Raw genomic sequence first — 24,295 nt, 5'->3', positions numbered from 1 at the left:
CTGGCACTCGCCTACAACTGATTTTCTAAAATAAAAGTAACAAAATAATATTTTTTAATACAAACCATTTGGTCTTGGAGTCAGTCTTTGTGTGTGTATAATACTTTCTTGCCTGAGTGTATACAACAAATGCTTAACAAAAGCCCTCTGAACCCTCCCACCCTCCTATGCCCAATCACGAATAAAAACATGGCACCATCCCGTCCGCACAGCGGGCGGGCGCGCCGGCGACGCGCCGAAGGCGCGCCAAAGGCAAGCCCGTCTGCGCCCGTCCGCGCCGGGTCCGGGCCGAGGGCCACGACCCCTGGCCCAACTCTTAAAGATTCCATCATGGTCTATCCAGAGGACGCTCTCCTCAAGCTAAGAATACCGAGGAATCATGCCTGTGCTACATTCGATTTTTGTAAAACGCATAATGAAATCGAACAATGTTGTCCTCACTTCCTTTTCACGACAATGCGTCAAGGCGAGAAGAACCCCCTAAAACAAAAACCTACATCGAATAATGTTGCCATAGCCCTCATTAATGCACGGTCCCTATGTAAACATAGTCAGGAAATCGCCGACCTGATAACAGACTCAAAGCTAGACCTACTTTTTATCACAGAGACCTGGACAGATGACTCGTCCGGCCCGGACGTGGTCATTGCCACACCTACAGGCTACAAAGCCTACAGACAAGATAGACCTAGACAGAAAGGTGGAGGGATCGCCATTATAGCTAGAGAAAATCTGGAGGTAACAGTGACTCAAATACAGGACATCTCGTGCGAGGCCTTGATGTTTTGAATCAAACTTAGCCCACAATTCAACTTTAAAGGGCTTCTTATATATAGGCCCCCAGGAGTCAAAACTGGCTTCTTAACGAGTATTAGTACACACTTGGAATCCCTAGCACTAGAGGACTCGATCACAGTATTAGGTGATCTAAACTTCCACCTAGACGATAATAACCACAAGGAGACTCAAGCTCTCATCGCGGATATGGAAGTCCTGGGGTTACATCAGTTGGTTACATCACCTACTCATCAAGCTGGACACATTCTAGATGCTATATTCTCAAGTGTCCAGGGGCTCCATGTACGCGACATCCTTCCGCTGCCATGGACAGACCATTATGCGGTTTTCTGTACCTTGGTTATGGATAAAAGACCAGTTATAGCTACTCCTCTCCCCCAGTCTATATCCTTTAAAGCATGGCACAATGTCAACCAGTTGGACCTAAAAAACCACCTGGATGATACTTGCCCGCTAATCTCGGCTAACCCCAACCTGGCCACACAACAACTCCACGACTGGTTGGGACATGCCATGAATTCATTAGCCCCCATTAAGAAACTATCTAAGAACAGGTCCACCCCTACCGCACCATGGTACACGGATGAACTAAAAGCGCAAAAACAACAGAACAGATACTGGGAAAGACAATGGAGAAAGTCTTATAATCCAACAAGTAAAACTAAATATAAGGATGCTTTGGCAACATACAAAGCCATGATTATAAAGGCAAAAAAAGAGTATTACATGATGCAAATTGAGCAGGCGAAGAACTCTAGCAAAAAATTATATGACATAACTAAAGCGCTCTCGGGTAACACCCCCGATCTGACCCCACCTCAAACCCAAGACATGTGTGATGCCCTGGCCAACTTCTTCTTCTCTAAGGTGGATGATATTTATCAATCTTTTTTGGCTAAAACCACGCATACCAAGGTTCCCAACATTATCCAGGAGGCCCCAAAACCTACAGTAACATCATCCTTCACGAATTTCATACCACTGACAGAAGATCAGGTACTAAAAATTGTGTCGACAGTCAAAGCTGGATCCAAGCTGGATCCTTGTCCACTGTCGGCGCTCGTACCGGTGATGGAATCGATCATACCAGTCCTGACACAAGTCTGCAATTCCATCCTGCTTTCAGGGATATACCCCCTTAATCTAAAAACCACACTGCTCAAACCACTGCTAAAAAAACCTGGAGCCGATAAGTTAGAACTAAAAAACTATCGACCCATTGCCAGTCTCCCGTTCATGGCCAAAGTGGTGGAAAAGGCCATGAACATACAATTAACTGAGTATATAGAAACCCATAAGAAGCTAGACGACACTCAGTACGGTTTTCGGAAATACCATGGGACTGAAACCGCCCTTATTAAAGCATCCGAAGATGTAAGAATAATAAGAGACCAAGGCGGTACAGCGGTGTTGGTACTGCTGGACCTTTCAGCAGCTTTCGACACGGTCGACCATAGTACTTTGGTCGACCGTGTCGGGAAAATGGGCACCTCCTCCACGGCAAGAGCTCTCCTCTCTTCCTTTCTCTCTGAGAGAACGCAGGCCGTCACTCTTGGCCCTTACCAATCTGCTAAGCTGTCACAACCGTGTGGGGTACCTCAAGGCTCATCCCTGAGTCCGACACTTTTTAATATCTATGTGTCGGACCTGGCCAATGTCATCAAAGCACATGGGATGAGCCTAACCTCCTACGCGGACGACACTCAATTGGTGATGGCAATAAGAGGTGATGGAGAAGAGGTAGCTAAAAGATTCCAGAGAGGTTTGACGGAAATAGGCGAGTGGATGGCAGCGAACTGCCTAAAACTGAATTCGGAAAAAACCGAGGTAATGATTTTTGGACAACTCTCACCAGAATGGCCCGCCTCGTGGTGGCCCCAAACTTTTGGTGCCCCCCCCCAATCCGGTGACTAAAGTAAAAAACCTAGGAATACTTTTTGATGACCATTTAAACTTCATGGACCATGCTAGCAAAGTGGCCTCTATAGCCCATTACAAACTACGCATGATCCGAAAAATAAGTCCTTATCTCCCTACTACTGCCATTAAAACTCTGGTGAGCTCACTAGTCCTGACATCCCTAGACTATTGCAATGGGCTTTTCATCAACTGCCAAGCTAGAGTTATAAAAAAACTGCAGACCATACAGAATGCGGCAGCACGTCTTATTCTGGGAATTCCTAAGTTTGCTCCTCTCTCTGACGCCATTCCAAAACTACACTGGCTGACGATTCAGAACAGAGCCAGATTTAAATTACAGTGCATTGTCTACAAAGCACTAAACAAACAGGGCCCGCAGTTCCTTAAAGACCATCTACGTCCTTACCAACCTATACGCCAGTTGCGCTCTACCAACAGCAACCAACTAACGGTACCTCGCACCAGAACAGTGATGTGGGGAGACCGACGGTTTGTGGTGGCAGCTTCCAAACTCTGGAATACTCTACCCCAGGACATTAGAGCATGTTCCACATTACTCCAATTCCGCAAAAAACTGAAAACCTGGCTGTTCAATAAATAAGTTCTCGGTATAGAATAGAGGTCTGAGCAAGGCAGCTTATCTAACATCAAGCTGGCAAATTAATCAGCGCCAAGACACCCTAGGGTATATGCTGCGCTATATAAATGCCAATAAATAAATAAAAAATAAATGATAAGCCTGACTCCTCAACCACGCAACCACAAAAGAGAGTAAGGTATTATCTACTTTAACCTCTGTAAGGCTTATGGGGATCCTCTGAATTCTGCACACTATACCTTACTTTGGTATACTATGCACATAGCCAGCGTCCTACAAACAGACTCCATTGTCTCTCATGGGTTGAGTTGCAATCATGAAGTTGATTGTTCTCCATAAATTACTGTATCTATTTTAGAATTTCCTGATCTTGCTGCCTGGTCAATTTTTCAAAACTCTTTGATCCCTGATGGTCCAATTGGCCTGGTCTGGTGGCCAGCCCTTGGTCTGCTGTGAGACCCTCACTTTACCATATAACCAGGATAGCTTGACCGCCCCTGATTTCGAACTCTACTTGTGTGCACAAGAACACTTCACCTAATATTGGCTGCTGCCTTCTCCATATATGGCACCCCTTGCAAACAAACATGACATTTACCATCCAGACCCATTGCCCACACTATTTGTTCTGGAGGACACGGCACCAAATCAGCACTGCAACCTGCACCCAGCTGATCTGGGACAAGCTCCGTAGCTGCATAGCTTACCCGATCCTCCGTTTCCCGCACCAGGCATTCACACATTTCCCCATATCACTACTCATCAAGGAGCGCTGGCCTACGTGCCTGACAACATGGGGAGCTCGCGCAACTAGGCACCTTGTCGCAGGAGGGGTCTAGCCTGACTGTCTATCCCTAGCGAATGTGGGGCATCCTGCCACCCGTGGCGCCTTCACATATCTTTGACTTGTAGCCCTCTGTATGGAAACTATCCAACCTTCCCGAGAGAGCACCCCATGTCACAGACATTCACGTTGCTTCCGACAGCATGGTCTCCCAAACCACTGGTCAAGTGACTATACATTTCCATGTAGGCAGAGGACCTGCTGGTGACGCCGGGGGCAAGAGCTCAATGGGAGGCAGATCTGGGTGTCCCGATCTTGGATAAAGACAGGTTCTACTGCTGTGACCAGCTGGGGACTCTGTCGTCTAATGGCCGCCTCCTACATTTCAAGGTTCTTCACCAAACATAATTTACCCATTGAAATGATATACTATATATTTCAGAGGGGACTCTAAGCTTGCCAAATGCTATGCTCCAGGGGCGAATTTCCTCCATATGGCATTGACATGCCCCTCAATAGACCTGTACTGGGGTATAGTGTTCTGATGCAAAAAGAACAAGTGATGGACAGGATGCAGAACAATGTCATACATTCACCCCAGTACAGAGATCTGGGCCTAAATCCATCGATTTTTTTTTGCTCACCATGCCATTCCAGATTGAACCCAGCCATATGCAAATCAGTCTTGACTCGGCGCCCAATAGGAACAGTCCAACCCGAACTGCCAGGCCAGGTCCTCCCTGGACTGGAAACAAGCATCCTAGGACCAGTTTCTGGCTTTTAGCCCTCATCAGCCAGGATAGCTTGACTCCAGTGGCACGGAGAGAATGGGACCCACGTCTGAGCATACCCGTCCCACTCGGGGTGACAAATGCAAAAAGAACAATTGATGGACTGAATGCAGAACAATGTCAAACATTCACCCCAGTACAGAGATCTGGGCCTAAATCCTTCGTTTTTTTGCTCACCAAGCCATTCCATTTTGGACCCAGCCATATGTAAATCAGTCTTGACCCTGCGCCCAGTGGGAACAATTTGGCCCGAACTGCCAGGCCAGGTCCTCCCTGGACTGGAAACCAGCATCCTGGAACTGATTTCGGATGAGCAAAAGAATGATGGATTTAACCCAGATCTCTTGACTGGGGGTGAATGTTATGATTTGTTCTGCATTCCAGCCATCAATTGTGTGTCTTGTACTTTCTCGCCCTAAGTGTGCCAGGTATGCCCAGACGTGGGTCCTGGAATCAAGCTATCCTGGCTGAAGAGTGGTGAAACCCCTAAACCGGTCCTAGGATGCTTTTTTCCGGTCTAGAGAGGACCTGGCTTGGCAGTTCGGGCTGGACTGTTCTCATTAGTCACAGGGTCAAGACTGATTTGCATATGGCCAGGTCTAAACTGGGGTGGCTTGGTGAGCAAAAGAATGATGGATTTAACCCAGATCTCTTGACTGGGGGTGAATGTTCTGATTTGTTCTGCATTCCATCCACCAATTTTGTGGCTTGTATGGTGTTCAGATGCCTGTCCAAGATGACGGAAGAAGCTATCGCACCATCTCTGCAGATCACCCTGCTTTGCTGCACCAGGACAGTACACCAAACCATTAGATGATTTATCTTTGTGGCAGTGCCATTGGCAAAGAGGTGGATGGCCTGTATGTGGGGCAAGGGCAAGAACCCCACAGACTACCTGGTTCATGGACTTGATATACTACAATGATCAATTCGAACTTTATTACTTGATAATCCCTCCAATAAATCAACCTAGGATATATTGGGGGCACTGCATAGTTACCTGCCATATGGCGCACCTGAGTGGAGGTGGGGCTGTCCACCAGTGCTATAGTACATTTCCTAGACATGTTTTCTAAATTGATCCAGTGGACTGGAGACTTACAGAGTGACTGGGCTAGGGAATCTGGTATTGATTGGATGGTTTTCACACGGTTTCATTTGTAGTTCCTAATTGTTAATAATACACTTAATTTGGGATTCCGTCTGCATTTTTGAGAACCACTTTTCATTCTTTACTACAAAATTGGTACACTATATGGCTTTGTGTTTTGTAGTTGTGTACTATTCTGTGCCTTTCATGGAAGCTTGCAGTCCTGAGTGCAACAGCACCTCTTGTGTGCATTTGACAGAGGCCTGTAGTGCCATTTAGTTTCCTTTCAGCTATTTAGATTGCTGCGCTGCTGCCAAGATGCACTACTTTGTATGTGGAAAAAAATGTGCAGTGCAGTTCTGCTGCCAAGCATCATGTTTAGTGTGCATGTGAGGAAAGAAAGAAAGCAAGAAGCTATGAAAGAAAAGATAAGAAAGAGAGAAAGATGGAAGGAAAGAAAGAACGCAGGAAAAAAGGAGCGAAGAGGAGAAAAGAATGAAAGAAGAAAATCGAGAAAGAATGAAAAAACATAGAAGGAAAGAAGGAAGGTAGGAAGGAAAGGAAGAAAGCATGAAAGAAAGGATAAAACAGCAGAAAACTGGAAGGAAAGAAAGGAATAAAGAGCAAAAAAGAATGAAAGCAAGAGAGAAGGAAAAAATGTAGAAGGAAAGACAATGTAGGAAAGAATTAAAGAATGGAAAGCAAGAAAAAATGAAAGCAGGAAAGATCGCAAGAAGGCAGGAAAGCAAGAAAGAATGAAAAAGGATAAAGAAAGAAGGAAAAAGAGGGAAAGAAAAAAGAAAGGAATAACAAAGGAAAGGAATTAAGAATGAAAGAAAGCAAGACAGTAAGAAAGCAAGTAAGAAAGAAGGAAAGAATACAAGAAAAATTGAAAGAAAGTAGAGGATGGAACGATTGATAGAAAGAAAAGAAAGGAAGGAAAGATGGGGAAAAAAGGAAGAAAGCAAGAAAGAAGGAAAGAAACACTGAAAGAAGGTAATACAGGGAACGAAGAAAGAACATGAAAAGAGAAAGAAACAAAGGAAGAAGGAAAGAAGCATAGAAAAAAGGAAGAAGGAAACTGAGAAAGAAGGAAATGAAAGAAAAAAGTGTTAGTGCTGCAAATTTCAGGCAGATTTGCTTCCTGGGCAAAGTTTATTAAAGAACACTTGTGTTCTGAATATTTGTCCACTTATTAATGAACACGTATATTAGTGAAGCTTTTAGTTTGTGTACGGTATGCTTAGTAAAAAAAGAATAATTTAATACAGAACAGTTTAAAATCTGTGAAATACCACTAGTCAGATAAACAAAGTAAACTTCAAAAGGAATTTACAATAGCATTGGCAGGAGACCGGAACTGATAAAGTGTGGAAAGGGGACTGTGATCACATGTTCTGCTTTCACCACGGCTCTAAACACAAAGGCAACACTAAAGTTGTTATAAAGTAAAAGCAAAACCACTGGCCTGAAGGGAACTATTTTGTGTTCCAATGTGCTCAGTGTGAAAAAGCAAAATTCAGTCACTCAGAATGAAGTTAACCAATCGCCGATGTATGCTGACCCATGGCCCTATGTTGTATGCTGTAGTGTATGGGAGCAAAATGTGAATGACACAATTGTCTAGTGAATGAAGAGAGGTGGCTGAAAGCCCCTTTAGGTATGTATATAATGCATATCATTTTGGCAAAATCAAAAGACCTAACAAGCATTGATAAAGCCAATGGGTCTTCCTTCGCCGAAGCACTGGCAAAAGGAACTGGAGAAAGGACATGATAGGAACGACAGAAAATTAGAGCGAATGATGGGAGAGGACACAGAACAATATGTGGCAAATGGTGGAGAAAAGTATGCAATGCAAAGAGAAAACTATAGGACAGAGAAGATGGGAGGACGAATGTGCAGATAAAACTCACAAAGCTGAGAAAGAAGAATATTGGCTGAGTATAAATTCAAAGAGTGCAGTATGGGAGAAGGACTAAATGATGAAGCATAGGAATAAAGGAGCAGAGGATGGGAGAGAACAACAGATATGGTAAGGATAGAGAGAAAAAGCAGGCAGGATGTAATAGAATGTAGGAGGGAAAAGGGCATGGAAGGGTGAGAGCGTGGACCTGGGAATCAGAGGATGTAAAATAGTATATTATGGGAGGGTTTATGCAGTGATGGGAGAGGACAGGATAGGCAAGAGCCTGTTATCTAAAAGTACAGAGAAGGGAGAGCACAGAATGAGCTAGATAAGAGAAAGAACAATGGGGAGTGGCAGGCTGGAATACGGGGCGAGTGGGAATGCAAGTGAGCACATGTGGCTTGCGGAAGTGAACTGAAAATTTGACCAGGATGGGGATAGCACACAAAAGAACATCAAATCTTTGGTTTCCTAAAATGGGGTGAGTGCAGCCACAGAAATATAGTGCACAGGGTGATGGACTACAGAAGATGGGTGAGAACCGTAGATCAGAAAGAGCAAGTGATGGAGCACAGGATGGAAGTGGGCTGAATGAAGGAAAGAAAACAAAATGAGAGGGCAGGACAGTTGCATGCATGTGATAAGCAAGCTGAGAATGAGAGAGTAAAGGATGATAGGGCACTTGATGGAAAAGAGCACAGAATGGTTGAAACCCGTCAAGAAAGAGCGTACTTTGGAAAGTCGCAGGCTTGGGGAGCATGGAATGAGGGAGCACAAAATGCGACATATTATGCGGAACAGAAGATCACTGAGCACCGAAGTAGAGGGCGTAGTGTTGGGGCACATAATGGATGGGGCAAAGTGCAGAGTGCAGAGGAAGTGAAAAACAGACCATACAATTGAAAAATGCGTGATGGAATATCGCAGTACTGCAAAGAGCACAGGATAGAAGACCAGTCAGGCGTAGACCACAGCATGTAAATGGCATATGATGTGATCTAGCACTAGATGGTAGAGCACAGGGTGGGAGAAGGCAAATTGGAGGAGCACAGAATAGAGAGGGACAGGGCATAAGATTTTTGAATGTCAGAGCACAGGATGAGGTATAGAGGGACAAAAGCGGACGCAGAGCATGGGAAGGACTAGAATGTAATTAGAATGGGAACAAACTGTTTTCAGAAGATCAAACGAGTTAAGGTCACAGGTTGAGAGGGAATATATGATGGCTCAGAATTAGGCATTGCAGATTCTAGAATTGCAGATCCCTCAATAGGAGGGATCAGGAGAGGAGGACTCGGCTAGTTACTGAAAAACAGTATAAAGGAGAGGAAATGATGGTGGAGAGTATATAGAGGGGTAAAGGACTAGATTGGAGTGTATGTGATAAAGCCTGTGGACCATGCAGAGACATTAGATATCCTAGAAGAAGGTGGGGCCTGCACCCCTAGGTGTGATGCATCTTTGGAATTAAAGGGAATTCCGGAACCTTGAGCCCAGTACTGCTACCAAGTCTTGGCAGAATGGGAAAAGGTGGGAGAGTAAAAGGAAAGGAGAGAGGTAGAAGTAAAAGAATAGGGAGATATATATACAAAGAAAAAGGGGAGCTAAAATGTAAAGATGCGGATGAAAGGTGAGCAGAGAAATACATGGAAAAGATATATGAGGAGAAATAAAGAAGAGCAAAGGATTGAAAGAAAAGCACGTTTGTGTGAAGGACAGACTGAGACAGCCCACAATTTTGAGTGGCATGCACAGCAATAAGAGCGCTCACTGTGGAAATTGAGACAGAGGGGTGGCTAGGCAGGTTAGATGCAGGTCTCAGATTTAAGAGGAATGGGAGCACGAAGGACAACTGAGTGATGTGAAGAGGCCAGTGGAGTGAGAGATCAAGAGAGAAATTAGTTATGAGGAAAACAATAAAGAGTGAGTGTAAAAAAGTGGCTCAATATATACTGGACCAAAGTAAGGTACAGTGTGTATAGAGTCCCCAATCTTCAGAGGTATAACGGAGGTTTAAGTCAGATCTGACCTTACTCTCTAAAGTGGTAGCTTGGTCGAGCAGTAAGGCAGTATCAGAGGACAGTGTAAAGCATTTGTTGTACACACTCAGGGCCAGATGTAGGTAATCCCAATTTACCTATCCTTAAATACCGTATTTTACCATTTCGGTATTTAAGAATAGGTAAATGGGATGTAGATACATTTTCGGTAAAAATTACCGAATTGGTAAGATTCGGTATTTACCGATTCGGTATTTGCCATTCATTCCTATGGGCCTCCATGAATGGCAATTACCGAATCGGTAAATACCAATTCGGTAAAATGGGGTAAACATTCAAGGGTGCCAGGGTGTCACTTTGACACCCTGTTGCACCCCTGAATCGTGCTTGTGTGCAGATGTGGCACACATACATGCCCTAAGGGCATGTATATCAGCCACATGGCACAGTTAAAATTGCACAGATTTGCATTTTCAAAGGTATTCCTTATTTACCACCAACTTATACTTGGTGGTAAATAACGAATCCTAAAATGGGAAAAGCACTAATTTGAGTGCTCCCTACATTGCAAATTCGGTAATTTACCGATTCTGTATTTTAAGGAATCGGTAATTTACCGATTCCTTAAAATACCGAATCGGTAAATTACCGAATTTGCAATTTAGGCGACCTACATCTCAAATGCCCAATACCGGTCGGAAACGGCCAAAATTCGGTAATTTCGACCCTTACCGACTGGTATTGGGCCACCTACATCTGACCCTCATTCAGCAAAAGATTCCACACACTCAAGAACTGAACTCTAGGCCAATTGTTTTTTATATCAAAATATATAGTTTTATTTTAGAACCAAAAGATATCAAAATATACTTTTCTCAATATGAGTGACTTTGGTCATTACTTTGCAGAGAGAAATAGGGTGGTGAGTATTTCAGAAATCGTTATTCGGCTGATTTTAGAAGAATATTTTAAAGGTTCAAAAATCGACACTAAAAAGAAATTTCTGTGAAAACCAGTCAATGTTCGCCAATGGAAGGAAAGTGAGTTATCAGCTTTCAGGTGAGTACTCGACTGGTGAGGTTAAGGTTCTGGGCATAGACTCGGGGGTCTCCGAGGGTCGGAAAGGTACAGTTGTTACACCCTCAGCGGCACAGGGGCAGCCGGGTGCAGAAAGATTAGGCACAATGCAATCCAATGGAGGGTAGGGGGCCTTTGGTTGGTGGCTGTAAGCAGGCAGGCCACGCGGCTGTGGGATCTGAGCTCCTGGTCACTTACTCAGGGCAAGTGGGGAAGTAGAGTAGGGTAGTAGTGGCAGTTCCAGCGGCACTCGGGCGACTAGGTGCAGGGTGCTTTTGAGCCGTCCAATGGAAAAGTTACAAAGTGAACAAAGGCTGTAGGCTCGGGGACGGAGATTCTTCAGGTGCGACCACCACTTCGAAATGTAAGTTGGGTTCTTGGAGAAGAGGTAAGTACCCCAAAGGAGGGCACAGGGGGCACCGGGTGCAGTTGTGTCTTTGGGTGTCGAGAAATCTTACCCTCGGCTGGTCGCAGTTGGGGGGGTCCCTGGTTCTGAGGCTGCAGGTGTCGTCTGGGTCGTCGAGGAGGGTCTTTGGGCACTGGATTTTGGGTCCCAGTCGCCGGGGGGACGTCCTTGTGGTCTTGGGTCACTCGGGCACAGGCCAGGCTCGGCGGGTGCAGAGTGGGCTGGATTCGTGGTTCCTGGCTGGCACCAGGGGTATGGTTGTTGGAGCAGAGCCTCTGCTCAGGGAAGTCCTAGTCTTTGAGGGGGTCAAGGCAGGCAGGTCCTCCGGTTTTTCCAAGGTTGATGTCTGCAGGAGTTGCCGGGATTTAGCAGAGGCAGGTTCCAGGGTCGACAGGCCGGTAGGTCTGGGGCCAGGTCAGTTGGTGTTGTCCTGTTCTTAGCAGCTGCATGGCGGGTCGTCTTCTTGATCTTCTTTCTTGCTTTCTTATCGGGATCTGCGGAAGGAAGGTTCAGGGTGCCCCTAAATACTGAATTTAGGGGCGTTACAGGTAGGGCAAGGGCAGGGAACAATCGGTCCCTGTCCTGGGGTGGGTACACCCCCTAATGGTAACAACCATTTCTAAAGCGCGCGTACACCCATAGGTTTCATGGCGCCATTTGTAAGGGACACGGAGCACAAACTCTAAGCGTAGGCTTGCTTAAATAGCCACGTTTTCAAGGACTTCATAAACGTCAGAAGATCATTACAATGTCTAATGGGTGGCGGCAGGGAGTTCTAGAAAGTGGACGCCAGATAGTAAAAGCAGCTTTCTCCTTGACGTTTCTTCTTAAATAGGGGAATGGTTGCTAAGCCGAGGTGAGCAGAGCGTAAGTTGCATGATGGTTTATAGATGGTGACCAAATTTCTGATGAATTTGGGGCCGTTGTCATGCAGTGCCTTAAAAGTGATGCATCCCGCTTTAAAGGCGATCCTTTGGGCCACTGGCAACCAGCGGAGTTTTTCCAACCCAGCTCTAACAGATTGCCACTTGGGTTGTTTCCAGATAAGTCTGGCCGCCTGGTTCTGGACAATCTAGAGATGTTTTAGCAGACCTACTGGAAGGCCCAAATAGAGGCCATTCGAAAAGTCCAAACGGGAGAGTACAAGGGCTATAACTACTTGGATGAGTGCTGAGTGTGTTAATAGGTGAGCTTTTTTTCTGATTTTTCAGAGTTGAAAGAAACTGGAGGATACAGCAGCTCCTACCTGTCCTTTAAGTGATAGATCTGCGCTGAGAGTGATCCCTAAGCTTTTAACCGAGTGGGTCTTAGTGGGAGGAGATCCCATGTCAGGTGGCCAAAAATTTGATCTTGCTCTTGCCTGGGTCAGCTTGTATTTCTTTCTTGCCATCCTAATTACTTCAAGCACTTTACTTTTTATAGCCTCTATAAGTACTGCCTTGCCCACTCGGCAATCCTTATTGTACCACGGATGGGTACCTACTGAACCAGTTTTATTGATACCATTTTTCTTGGGCATTTTAGTAACAAAGGATATTAGTGATTTAAAAAACCCATTATGGAGATCAATAAAAGCATTGTCCCCTACTAGTGAACTTTTATATCCAGAGAATGTGTCAGCTAAAAGTGAATAGATGCCTGCTTACACTTCGCCTTGATCTAGTATTTGTGCCCATTTGAGTGACCGTCTATTGTTACTTACTAATGGGGCATCATTAGCAATGTTATCCAAAACACAAATCTTCGTCACTTGATTATTACTGGGGAAAAGGGATTGATCAATTAACAATTGTAATGGGCGATGATCACTTTCATACCTAAGCATAATCTCAAAGTCAATCAAGTAAGGCCAAAGATCAGAGGATACTAGGATATAATCTATACGGGTTTGAGAGTTGTTTTTAACAAATGTCGCAGCTTTTAGGGAATCCGAGGGGAGGCTACCATTGCAGGCCCTCAGCCCATATACCGTTGCTAATCTTACTATCTGAACTGCTAGAGCTGTGCACCGCACCGCCTCGATGTTCGAGAGGGGTGGAATGTTGTTAGCCCTATCCTCTTCTACAAAAACGTCCCCAAAACCTGCAATTGGCTCATAGCTACAGTTCAGGTCACCACCTATTAACAAGCTTGGTATCTCTTCCTGGCTATTTATAAAATGTTCTAGTTTATTCCGGATCTGAGATTCCTTAGCTAGACTACAGGGCCTATTTTATACATTAAAAAGGAGGATACTCCTCGCCTCTTTCGTGACAACTTTCAGACCTAGTATGTCCACTGAGTCAATAATTAATACCGTTGTACTAATCTCAAGAGATACCTTAATTCATATGGTGAGTCGCCCCGAGGGCCTACCTGTAATTGAGGGTACAGCCACTATATTAAAGGTCTTATAGCCTACTCTATGCGGCATATCCAGAGCCCAAGTTTCTTGTAAGAAACAGATGTCGCTGGAGTCTATGTAATTACTCCATTCAGGATCACACAAATTGTTTGTCAAGCCCGCTATATTCCAGGAAATACTTTTTAAGTTATGTCTAGTGCAGCCCACCCTTTCTACACTTGGTGTAACCAAAGTTAACTCATGCATCGTGTTCTCTGTAGAAATGCTGCCATCACTGCTTGACATTTTGTGAAAAACCTGGTTTAGATTATTTCAGGACCCCCCTAAACCTTACACAAGTTTATTTCCACATTCCCATAGATCCAGATCAATATCTGAGATTTTCAGTGGCGAGACCATATTATGAATTCAGAAACTGCCTGTGATTTGAATATATTGTGGGAAAGTCACCATTCAAAAGGACTGTTTTTTCAGAAATTTGTTGAGTTCTTGGAGGCCTAGTATTGGCATCAAGGTGTCTGTTTTTCTTCTTTACTAAGATAAATCTGGAGTAGAGCTCTGATTCCACTGTGCTTTTGGAACCGGTCTATGGCTCCCTAGAGAAGAAGCAGCGGGATCTCAAAGATGTGGATGATGTTTCTGTGGTAATGGACAGCAGGGCAACTTTAGGATAAAATCCAGGGTACGTCCTGATTTCACCCATTGTAGTACCAAATGGTTGTTTGTGAAATATGCCTATTCCAAGGCAAAATGTGTGATACTTCCACCCATGGCCTGATGGGGATTAGTAGTGTGGGCATTGATAGTGAGGCAGGCCCGGTTCTCCTATGAGCATGACCAAAACGCTGCTCTCTTTTTTCTTCAGGAGCTATCAGGGCTGTCCTTGTTGACATCTGTTTGAGGAATATCCCTGAATGTAATCGTAATGTTGAAAGGCATAGTAATGTCAGCTCTTACCATGCTGAGAGCAGGCACCCCTTTATGACTGTTTTCTCCTGGAGCCTCAAACAGAATACCCTGATGAACGATTGAACTGTCGGGCTCACAAAGTGCATACAGGGTACATGTCTGTTTTGATGTTCTGTAAGGCTTTGTTGACGACGTGCTTCAGAACAAGGTGTTGACATCAAAAGTCATGTTGAGGATCTTGGCCCGCACATCCTTTTTGATTGTTGCTCTTGCCTCATTGCGTCTGTCTTCTGGAATCAGGTCAGCCAGCAGAGATGTCATTTCATTCCATCCTGTTGAATTCACATAATTTGACGGTCACAGCACCCAAAGATGCCTTAAGTATTACCCACCTTGATGGAGTTTGGTGCCATTGAACAGACTGTCTTGCCCAAGTTATCAATTTGCTTATAATCTCTATCCAGAGGGGGAGAATTGGCCTGATCAGGTTTTTCATTAGTCTCTTTGCTACTGCCGCTCTGATGGGATTTGGTTTCAGGTGATCAAGATTTAAGTGACCTGTTGCCCCTGTCTTTTACACCTCCCAAAGAGTTGCCCGTGAAAGTATGACCACTTGTTTTCCTGGAAATGTGCGGTAGTCACGACCTGAATGTGTTTCCGGGAAGCCCAGTCAGGCAACTCCTAGTTACTTAGGCACCAACTGTGACCAATGCGGGAGCATGGGCACCACAACTTAGCAGACAGCAGGAAGGATCAGAGATACCCCTCAGTAAGTATGTTGTTGTTTGATATCTGTGTTGTTGGGTCACAGGTACTAGAAAATAGTATAATCTCGACAGAGAGTGGGCTGTATTAGATGCGTGTGAAAACTGCATAATCCCCGGCTGTAAGTCGTGCCAGAGATCCACCAATCCCAAATCCCTGTGAACGATCTGAATCATGGTTCATCTCTGGGTATTCCTCGAGACTGGAGTATCCTCTCCACTCCATGCCCCACTGCAATATCAGGTTGAGCCCCCACCCCCACTATTAGTAGCGCTTCAGGGAACTCGGTTATCTAGTTCCTCATCCTCTCCATCCCCGCCCTCAGAAGGCCTGGCGGAAGATACCTGGAGGCCACAATTTACTTGTCCCTGTTCCATGTGCCCCCACCGCTGCCCAGCATCCAGAGGGGTCCGCCCAAGTTTTTGTAACCTGAAACGGTAAGGAACTGTGAGCCAGGAACCTGGTCCCCCTCGATCCTGTGGAGTATTTCGCATGTACTAAGGTCTTATATCGTCCTCTTCCCAGGAATTGACAGTGATTATCATTGAAGTGTGGTTCTTGTGGCAAAATCAGGTCTAGGGATTGGCCTTCCAAATATTTAATCACCATCCCCCTCTTTAGTTTGTTACAGAGCCCATTCACTTAATCACTGCCATGATACAATTCTGAGGAAGATGCCTGTCCCTATCTGACGGGGAGTAGTCTGTGTCATGATTGGGGACCACCTGGGTGCCCCCGTCTCGCACCCTGTGCATGGGAGCTCGATCTCTCTGCCACAGCCACCCATAGCTTGCCACCCCCTCCCCTCTTCCCTGTCACCTCGTGCTGCGAGAATAGAACAGCCTTTCCCCTCAACTCTCCAGATGCCTATCACCCCCCACATTGTGTACAAAATACTAGTTTTTAGGTCTCGCTGAGGCAGCGCGCATTCGCTGCTCAGAGAGACATTTAGTAGCGGCTTTGGGAAGTGCTCCCAAAGCGGCGAACAGCTTGCTAGAACGCGCAAAAGGCATGCACACTACTGCGCGCGCATCCCTTGCGAATACTACCAGTCCCAGAATGCAAAAAAAGGAGGAAAAAACATTGGCTTCAGCAGCTTAGCACGCTCGCACGTGCCAAACGAGGCAGGACTGAATGTAGCAAATGTAGCAAACTTCAATTACATTGCGGACAAAATACTCCAAGTTTAGTGACCGATACATTCTTTTTATAAACGCTCCACAGCGCGGCTACCAAACTCTTAACCACAAGTACACAACCTACGTTAAGAAACTTAACTATTTCCCAGTGAAAACCGATAACCTAAAGTTCTCCAGGTCTAAAGTAAGCACCCCATAAACAAACAGAACACACCACTCAAAAAGCCTCACTTCTAATACCCGAATTAAACCCTTACAAAAGAGTACTCTTACTTAACTCCTTACATGCCAAAAGATACGATTCAGGCGGGAGACTCAAATTCTTTGAAGTTACACATGGCTTTATTTTAGCTGTCTCCCAGCTAAAATTGCACCTGCTTCAATACAGGTCAACAAGGAAAATATTCTCCAGATTTTTCTCCTATATCTACCCTTTTCAGTTTTAAAATGTTGCATGTATACAACTCCATTCAACTTTTCCACCTAACTCTTTAAAACTTGTGAAACTTTATCGCTAGTCCCACAATATTACACCCTAGTGTACACTAACTCTCCCAGAACCAAAAACTCTCCTCTGCTCCCAACTTGACCACTACCACCTCTCTAGGCCCACATAACCCCCACTCCGGCCACCCCCACGGAAAGGCACATACCACCCATGTGAGGCTGGTGCTGCACGCTCTGGTGTCCATATTTGGGGCTTTGGAGTGGGTTGCAGACTGTGCACGATCGTCTCTAGAAGTCCCTCCAAGAGAGAATGGGTGCCATAAGCCGCAGGCACTGGCCAGCACTCATCAGCTGGGCGCCTGGAGCCCTACCAGCCCCCATGAATGGCGTGAGGCCTCCAAACTCCCCTCAAACTCGGGCCAAGCTGGCAGCAGCGCCTCGGGCCGGGCCCAGCCAAACTTAAAGGATGGGCACGGAGCAGAAGAATAGTGGTGTTGACCTGTGCCCCAACAACTGCAGCCTCTGCCACAAACACGCACACGGGTGCCCGAAGAACAATAAACAGCTGCTCTTCCGTCCGACATCAGGCACTCTCTCTACGGCCAGGCTAACGGGCGATCCGCAAGATGGCGGACTTCTGCTATATCAGCCGCCATGTTGCTAGGGTGATATTACTATACCCTTTCCAATATATAACAACAAAGTCTTAATTATGATTGACACTTTCACCCAAAACAGCTAATTATGAGAAACTTTAAAATCGTATTTATATTTATTTTGTGTGGTTATCTTCCTTAAGTAATACTTATTAAAAGTTTATGTTGACACGCTTCCGATAGGTTCTACTAGACAGCATACTATTTTTATTACTCTTAAATAATAACAAATAACAAACACGTATCTTATTTTCTTGTTCTCCCCATGACTCTGCACACAAAATATTATTATTCTAAAATGGCTGCCCCGTTTCCCTATGCTAGTGGTTGACGCAATTCAAGAGCGATTTCTTATTAATGTATGTTGCATTAATGAACAACTGTTGTCCTGCGCATCTCTAAATTACTCGAACAGTACCACTATGTGGCAGTACCTTGTTTAATAATTAAGTGCTGGTGCAGAGCACCGGAAACCACAGGTAATTGTAAATCAATTGTAGTTCATGACACTTAGGTACATACGGAGGATGCTCAAAAGAACGTGCAAGGAGAAGGTGCGTGAGCATCCTCTGTATGTACCTAAGTGTCATGAACTACAATTGATTTACTAAACAAAAAGTTGGTAGAATAAAAATGTGTTTGTTCTCCAGCATGTTATGTTGGGTTGTTGCATTTTCTGTGTAAATGTTTGGATTGAATACTATGAGCAAGTGAAGGAAAGCTCACAATAGGATAACTTACGACTATCAGTCTGATTAATTCTATAATTTAATTCAGGTCTAGGGCCACTGTTTTTGATACCGTACTGTACCCAGGTCCAGGACCATTTTGGGTCACCCCATTTTTAGGTCTCGCTCTTGAGACCTATTGTCGTCGAGATGCCTCTCAAGGGAGACAGACCGGGGCACGCGCAGATTCTTGCAGATTCTGCTTTTTGGACGTGCACGTGAGACGCACCTGCCACAAAGCGTGCACAGCTGGTGCGAGCCAATCCGGGTCGAGTCAACACTGTGAACGCGCCCCGGAAGACGCGGCAGCACTCAGCAGACCAGACCTCTCCAGAGACACATGGATAACCACAACCACCAGATCACACCGTAGACACATGCACAACCACAGCCATCCGACCACTCCGGAGACAACAACCCTCTGTTTCGTGATCGGGCGGCGCCATGTGGCAGACGCTTCACTCTACATTCACCTCCGGTGCCCGACAGCGCCACTGTCCATCTCCGCACCAACCACCGTCCCGTCCCACACCACCACGCCCCATGTAATTTTATTTATTACTTCCTTTATGCGTTTTTGTATAGCGCAGACTTTACCCGAAGGTGTCAGAGCGCTTCACAAAAGGAACAGAACTGATACATGAGGAGAAAATTACAAGTGAACAAATTACAAAAGCAAAAGTTACATTACATGAGGCAAAAGTCACAATCGTGAGTGAACAAAGTACAAGGAGGGAAAACTGACGTGTGCAGGTTACAAAAGCGTAAAAAGTACAAGTAGAGGTGTCATACTGCAATAAATGAAGAACACTCAAATACAAGAACAAACGTTACGTAGGCAATGGTGGCTCTCTCCACCACTCCCGCGCTGAGGATGAGCCCCCCACCACCGCATCCCAACAACAGAGCCCCTTAAATTCATCTCCACGACACGGCAGCCCCTGTTGCCTGCGCAGCAAAGCACTCCTCCCCCGCAACTACAGTACACCCCGACATCCCCCCCAACACCCCCGACCACAGTAGCAGTACCTCTGCGGCTCCCACCTCCGAGTCCTCTGCAAACCGCGGCACGCCATGTCCTTGCCCCGGCGGCCCCCTCCTTGGGCCGCACAACCTGCGCAGCACACACCAACCTGAGCACGGTGAAGCCTGCAGGCGCCGTCACTGGGCACGAGCCGCAGACCACGGCAATGTGCACGCCCACAATGCGTGCGCGTCTCTCCCACCCGTCCCCATTCAAGCAGCAAGCTGCCCATTGTATTCTTTTTTTCTTTTCGTTTTTTTTATTTATGCGTTTTAATATAGCGTGGACTTTACCCGAAGGTGTTGGAGCGCTTTACAAAAGGAACAGAACTGATATAATAGAACAATACAAGTGAACAAATTTTAAAAGTTACATTACATGAGGCAAAAGTGAACATAGTGCAAGTGGTAGCAAACGGTGCATTACAGGAGGAAAATGTGACATGTGTGCAGGGTACAAAAGCGTACAAACTACAAGTAGAGGTATAATACTGCAATAAATGGAGGACACTCAAGCACACGAACAAACATTACGTAGGCAATGGTGGCACTTGTGCAAGTATCTAAAGCAAACAAAAAGTACGAGGTAGCAAACTGTGTGAACGCGCTTCCCACGAGCAGATTCTGGTCTGTGAACGTGCTTCACATGAACAGCTTTTGCTCGTTCATTCAATTAGAGTGCTCCTCTCTGGAAGACCTGCTGTGTTAATTATAGGTCCTTTCCGAGAGAGGTGCTATTAGTTAGCAGCGTGGGGCGCCTGTCGGCATGCTGTGATAATGACTTTCTTTGTTTTTACATGCTGCGCAGCATTTGATCTGCTGTTCGATATGGCTTTAGGTCAATAAAAAATGCTCTATGGCGTGGTCAGCATTGATGGTGCCATATCACTTTTTTTTTTTTAATACTTTGAGCCATGTTGCAAAGCAGCTTGACTGCTGTACAGCATCTTAAAAAAAACATTGACAGAGTCAATAGATTTTCACATAAGCAAAACCAATTCTTGTTTTATTACGTTTTAGGGCGTGGTTGAACAGTTTTTAAAAGTGTTTATGCCACTATCTGTTTGACCTTGCGTTCATTGCCTTCCAAAGTGCTGATCTTGGTGGTTGAATCAGACTAATCTCTCTTCCATGTCATCTTCATTTGATGCCACATATGAGCTGATATGCACCCACAGAAGAACTTATTTTTCTTATGAGCCTCGTCACACCCAGGCAAGAAAGCATATCAAGAATTCATCATTTGCGGACTGATTATTCATAGTGCTGTTTGGAGAGCCTAGAGGACTGATCCGCCTATCACTTCAAACACCAGCCAGCGTGTGCTTCACTCTCCGGTTCCCGAACATGGTAGATGTATACCCAGGCCACGGGGAGAGCTTGGAGATGTTGCAACTGCAATGTTCTCTCCCGAAGCTCACCTCTCCACCCCCTAAGGCATCATTGGAGCCACTTTACGTCTTACAGTGGCTCTGGTCCCACTATGGTACTACCCTGAATAATTTCTGCCAGTATAACCCCCAGCATTGGCATTGCCTAGGTCACTGGGTAGGGCTGATTGGAAGTACCGCGGCAGACACCAGCTGCATATGGGTGAGCGCGTATATACCACTCAAAAGGGTGGGTGGTGGGATGTGGGTGGGCAGTCCCCTCAGCTCATGCTGCACTAGTTGATTATGTCGATTCTAGGCAGTCACAATGCTTCTTCCCATATTTACAATTTGTGGCCTGATGCTTCAATGAGCACATGGCGGCTAGAAACGGCTCAGTAGGTGGAAAAAGAGGGCACAAAGCGGGAGTGAAATGTAGTGGCTATCTGGAACCTCAGCAGACCATGCCCACCTTTCTTCAACTAATAATGCACTCTAATTGGTAATGCGTACAGCAAATACACCATAACATAAATTAGAATAACATATAAATCATATGTGCATGCTTGGCATCTGACCTGTTCTCATTGATGGATTCTGCTGAATGGGCTACAGCTATAAAGGTTTTTTAGAGAGTATAGTAAGGGACTTTCAAAAGTGCTCCCAAAGGCTGCAGGCGGATGAGGTACAGTGCATGTGCGCCGGGCGCGCGCATCATTAGTCAGCCTGCAGCCTTTGGGAGCACTTTCTCGGCTGCTTTGATGTTCTCAGTGAGCCGCGTGGCCAATGAGAACACCAAAGCGGCTGCGAAAGTGCTCACCATTTGCCACCCCCTCCCTTATCCCACTTCCTGCTTATTCCCCCTTAATGTTGTTGCCTTTAGTTTTTTTTGTATTTACCTGTAAAAAAAATTGTTTGATCTCTTCATGGTTTTGTTTCTAAACTCGATCTATCCATTTATCGGACTTATCTATCTATCTATCTATCTATCTATCTATCTATCTATCTATCTATCTATCTATCTATCTATCTATCTATCTATCTATCTATCTATCTATCTATCTATCTATCTATCTATCTATCTATCGCCCGCCCTCTATCCATCTATCGCCCTCACTCTATCTATCTAGCTATCGCCCTCACTCTTATCTATCTATCGCCCTCACTCTTATCTATCTATCGCCCTCACTCTTATCTATCTATCGCCCTCACTCTATCTATCTGTCTATCTATCGCCCTCACTCTATCTGTCTATCTATCGCACTCACTCTATCTATCTATCTATCTATCTATCTATCTATCTATCTATCTATCTATCTATCTATCTATCTATCTATCTATCTATCTATCTATCTATCTATCGATCACTCTATCTATCTGTCTATCTATCGCCCTCACTCTATCTATCGCCCTCACTCTATCTATCTATCTATCTATCTATCTATCTATCTATCTATCTATCTATCTATCTATCTATCTATCTATCGCCGTCACTCTATCCATCTATCGCCCTCCCTCTATCTATCGCCCGCCCTCTAGCCATCTATCGACCTCCCTCTATCTATCTATTGCATCACTCAGCACCACCACAGCATCACTCAGGGGCTCCACAACATCACTATGCGCTACCACAGCATCTCTGAACGCCACAGCATCACTCGTCGCCTCCACAACATCACTCAGCGCCACCACAGGATCAATCTGTGCAACCATTCAACAACAACTGGTTCAAATATGTTCTCTAAATGTTTCAAGCTTTATTACAAATGTCACAAAAAGATGTTAATATTTCACTTCTGTTCTTGGATTTTCTTCACAATAAAATACACAGAACATAATCTTCACAAAAGTTATTTACAAAAGTTTAAGCTATTGCCATTATAAATTACAATAACTTTTATTTAAGTATTAATTCTTTAAAAAAATTAAGTCATTGTTATTTGTAATGTCAATACATCTAAGTCACGTAAATACAACACATATCGCATTACAAATGCTATAGGTGTCACATTTGCGAAAGTTAAAACTATTGGCATTGTAAATGACAAAGCTATTAATTTGGCTATTTTTAAAACCAACACATAAATAAAAACTTTGTCATTTGCAATACCAATAGCTCAAACTTTCCTAATGCGAGACCTATTGCATTGCAAATGCTTGTTGATAATGGCTGTCCCAGAGGTTAAGCAGGTGTGCCACAATCGTTCTGTGCAGTGCTACCGGCACCGGGAGGTCTTCCTGGAACCTCGTTGTATTGTGACACCTTTCTCCCTAGCACTGTAGGTGCAAGCCATTGCTCCACAAAGTGTTCCCTAGAGGGCCATTCGCCAGATTCAGACTTAATCGGTGTCTTCTAATAAGAGTTGTGCTGCAGACCTTGAACGTTATATATCTGTAGAGGAGAAAGTAAAATGGGAAATTACATCTGTTTTTATGCTGACCGCATCTGTTTTACGAAAATGGGTACAGTATATTTACGGTTCAAACCTAATCTACATGTTGGTATGCTTTGCCCTTATTTTCTATTTAGCATGTCTTGTTAAATGTTTTTCAGGTTATTACTAAACTTAAGATTCTGACGCCGCTAGAAATTATAATGTCAAATACTGCTTGTGATAAGGGAAATGCAACCAAACTGTTTGAGCTGATAGCAGAAAACTTCAAGGTAATTGTACATTTTAATTAACCATTTTTTAAGTTGGTACTACTTGAACTCAAACATGTTACATTAGCTGAAGGTTCTAAGCATATTTCTCATTCTGAATGTACGGTACATAACATTTTCCTGAGTAACAAACTTAATACGTATATGACTTCATAAGTCTATTTTCCACATAATAATTGTGAAGACTCTTCATGCAAGAAACTATGGCAGCCCTTTGGTGGTGCTAGGGCCTGCAGTAGTGTAAACTGTATTGTATACATAACTGCAGCTATCTGCAAACCTCTCTGTATGAGGCATAAAGTTTGATATTTTATACTGTGCTAAAGGATGTCGTCATGATAGTTAATTATCTCAAACATTGCCTGATGCCTGTTACATTAAGTAATGTAGCCATTCATGTTCGCTGCTTGGTGTTTGCAGAGGAAACTAATATACATTATATCCATATAAAATAGCTGAATTTAAAATAATGATCCCTCAACCAAGTATGGAACTATGGGCCAGATGTACAAAACAGTTTTGCAGTCGTAAACCCTGTGAATCACAAAAACACTGGGTTTACGATTGCAAAATCCCTTTCTGTAATGTACAAAACCTATTTTTTTGGAATAGTAAATTAAACTATTCACTATCCAACACCCCTAAGCGCTATGCGTTGTAAAGGCATGCGTTGTAAAAACCGCGTTGTAAAGGCATGCGTGGTAAAAGCATGCGTTGTAATGTCATACATCCGGCTGGCAGCCTTAGTGGAGTAGACGGTGTTCCAGGGGACCACTGCTGGCTCCCTCTGAGGTTTTCCAGAACAGAAAACCTTTTTTCTTTTTTTCCTTTTTTAAACAACACTGATTCCTTTGAAAGAAAACAGACTGCTTTAAA

The 24,295-nt window shown here is 44.6% G+C and overlaps 1 protein-coding gene across 1 annotated transcript in view; it reads left to right on the top strand.

Annotated features, from left to right (window-relative positions):
• Positions 1–24,295, top strand: part of MSH4 (mutS homolog 4) — a 1,513,152-nt gene that overhangs the window by 106,534 nt on the left and 1,382,323 nt on the right. The window contains exon 5 of the mRNA XM_078673412.1: positions 23,309–23,419. Within this exon, the coding sequence (XP_078529538.1) occupies positions 23,309–23,419 (111 nt within the window). The remainder of the gene's footprint in view (positions 1–23,308; positions 23,420–24,295) is intronic.

The sequence above is a fragment of the Lissotriton helveticus genome, chromosome 1_2 (genome assembly GCF_964261635.1).
Source record: "Lissotriton helveticus chromosome 1_2, aLisHel1.1, whole genome shotgun sequence".
Classification (NCBI taxonomy): domain Eukaryota; kingdom Metazoa; phylum Chordata; class Amphibia; order Caudata; family Salamandridae; genus Lissotriton; species Lissotriton helveticus.
Note: the sequence above shows the minus strand (reverse complement) of the source record. Positions and strands in the feature narration are given on the sequence as shown.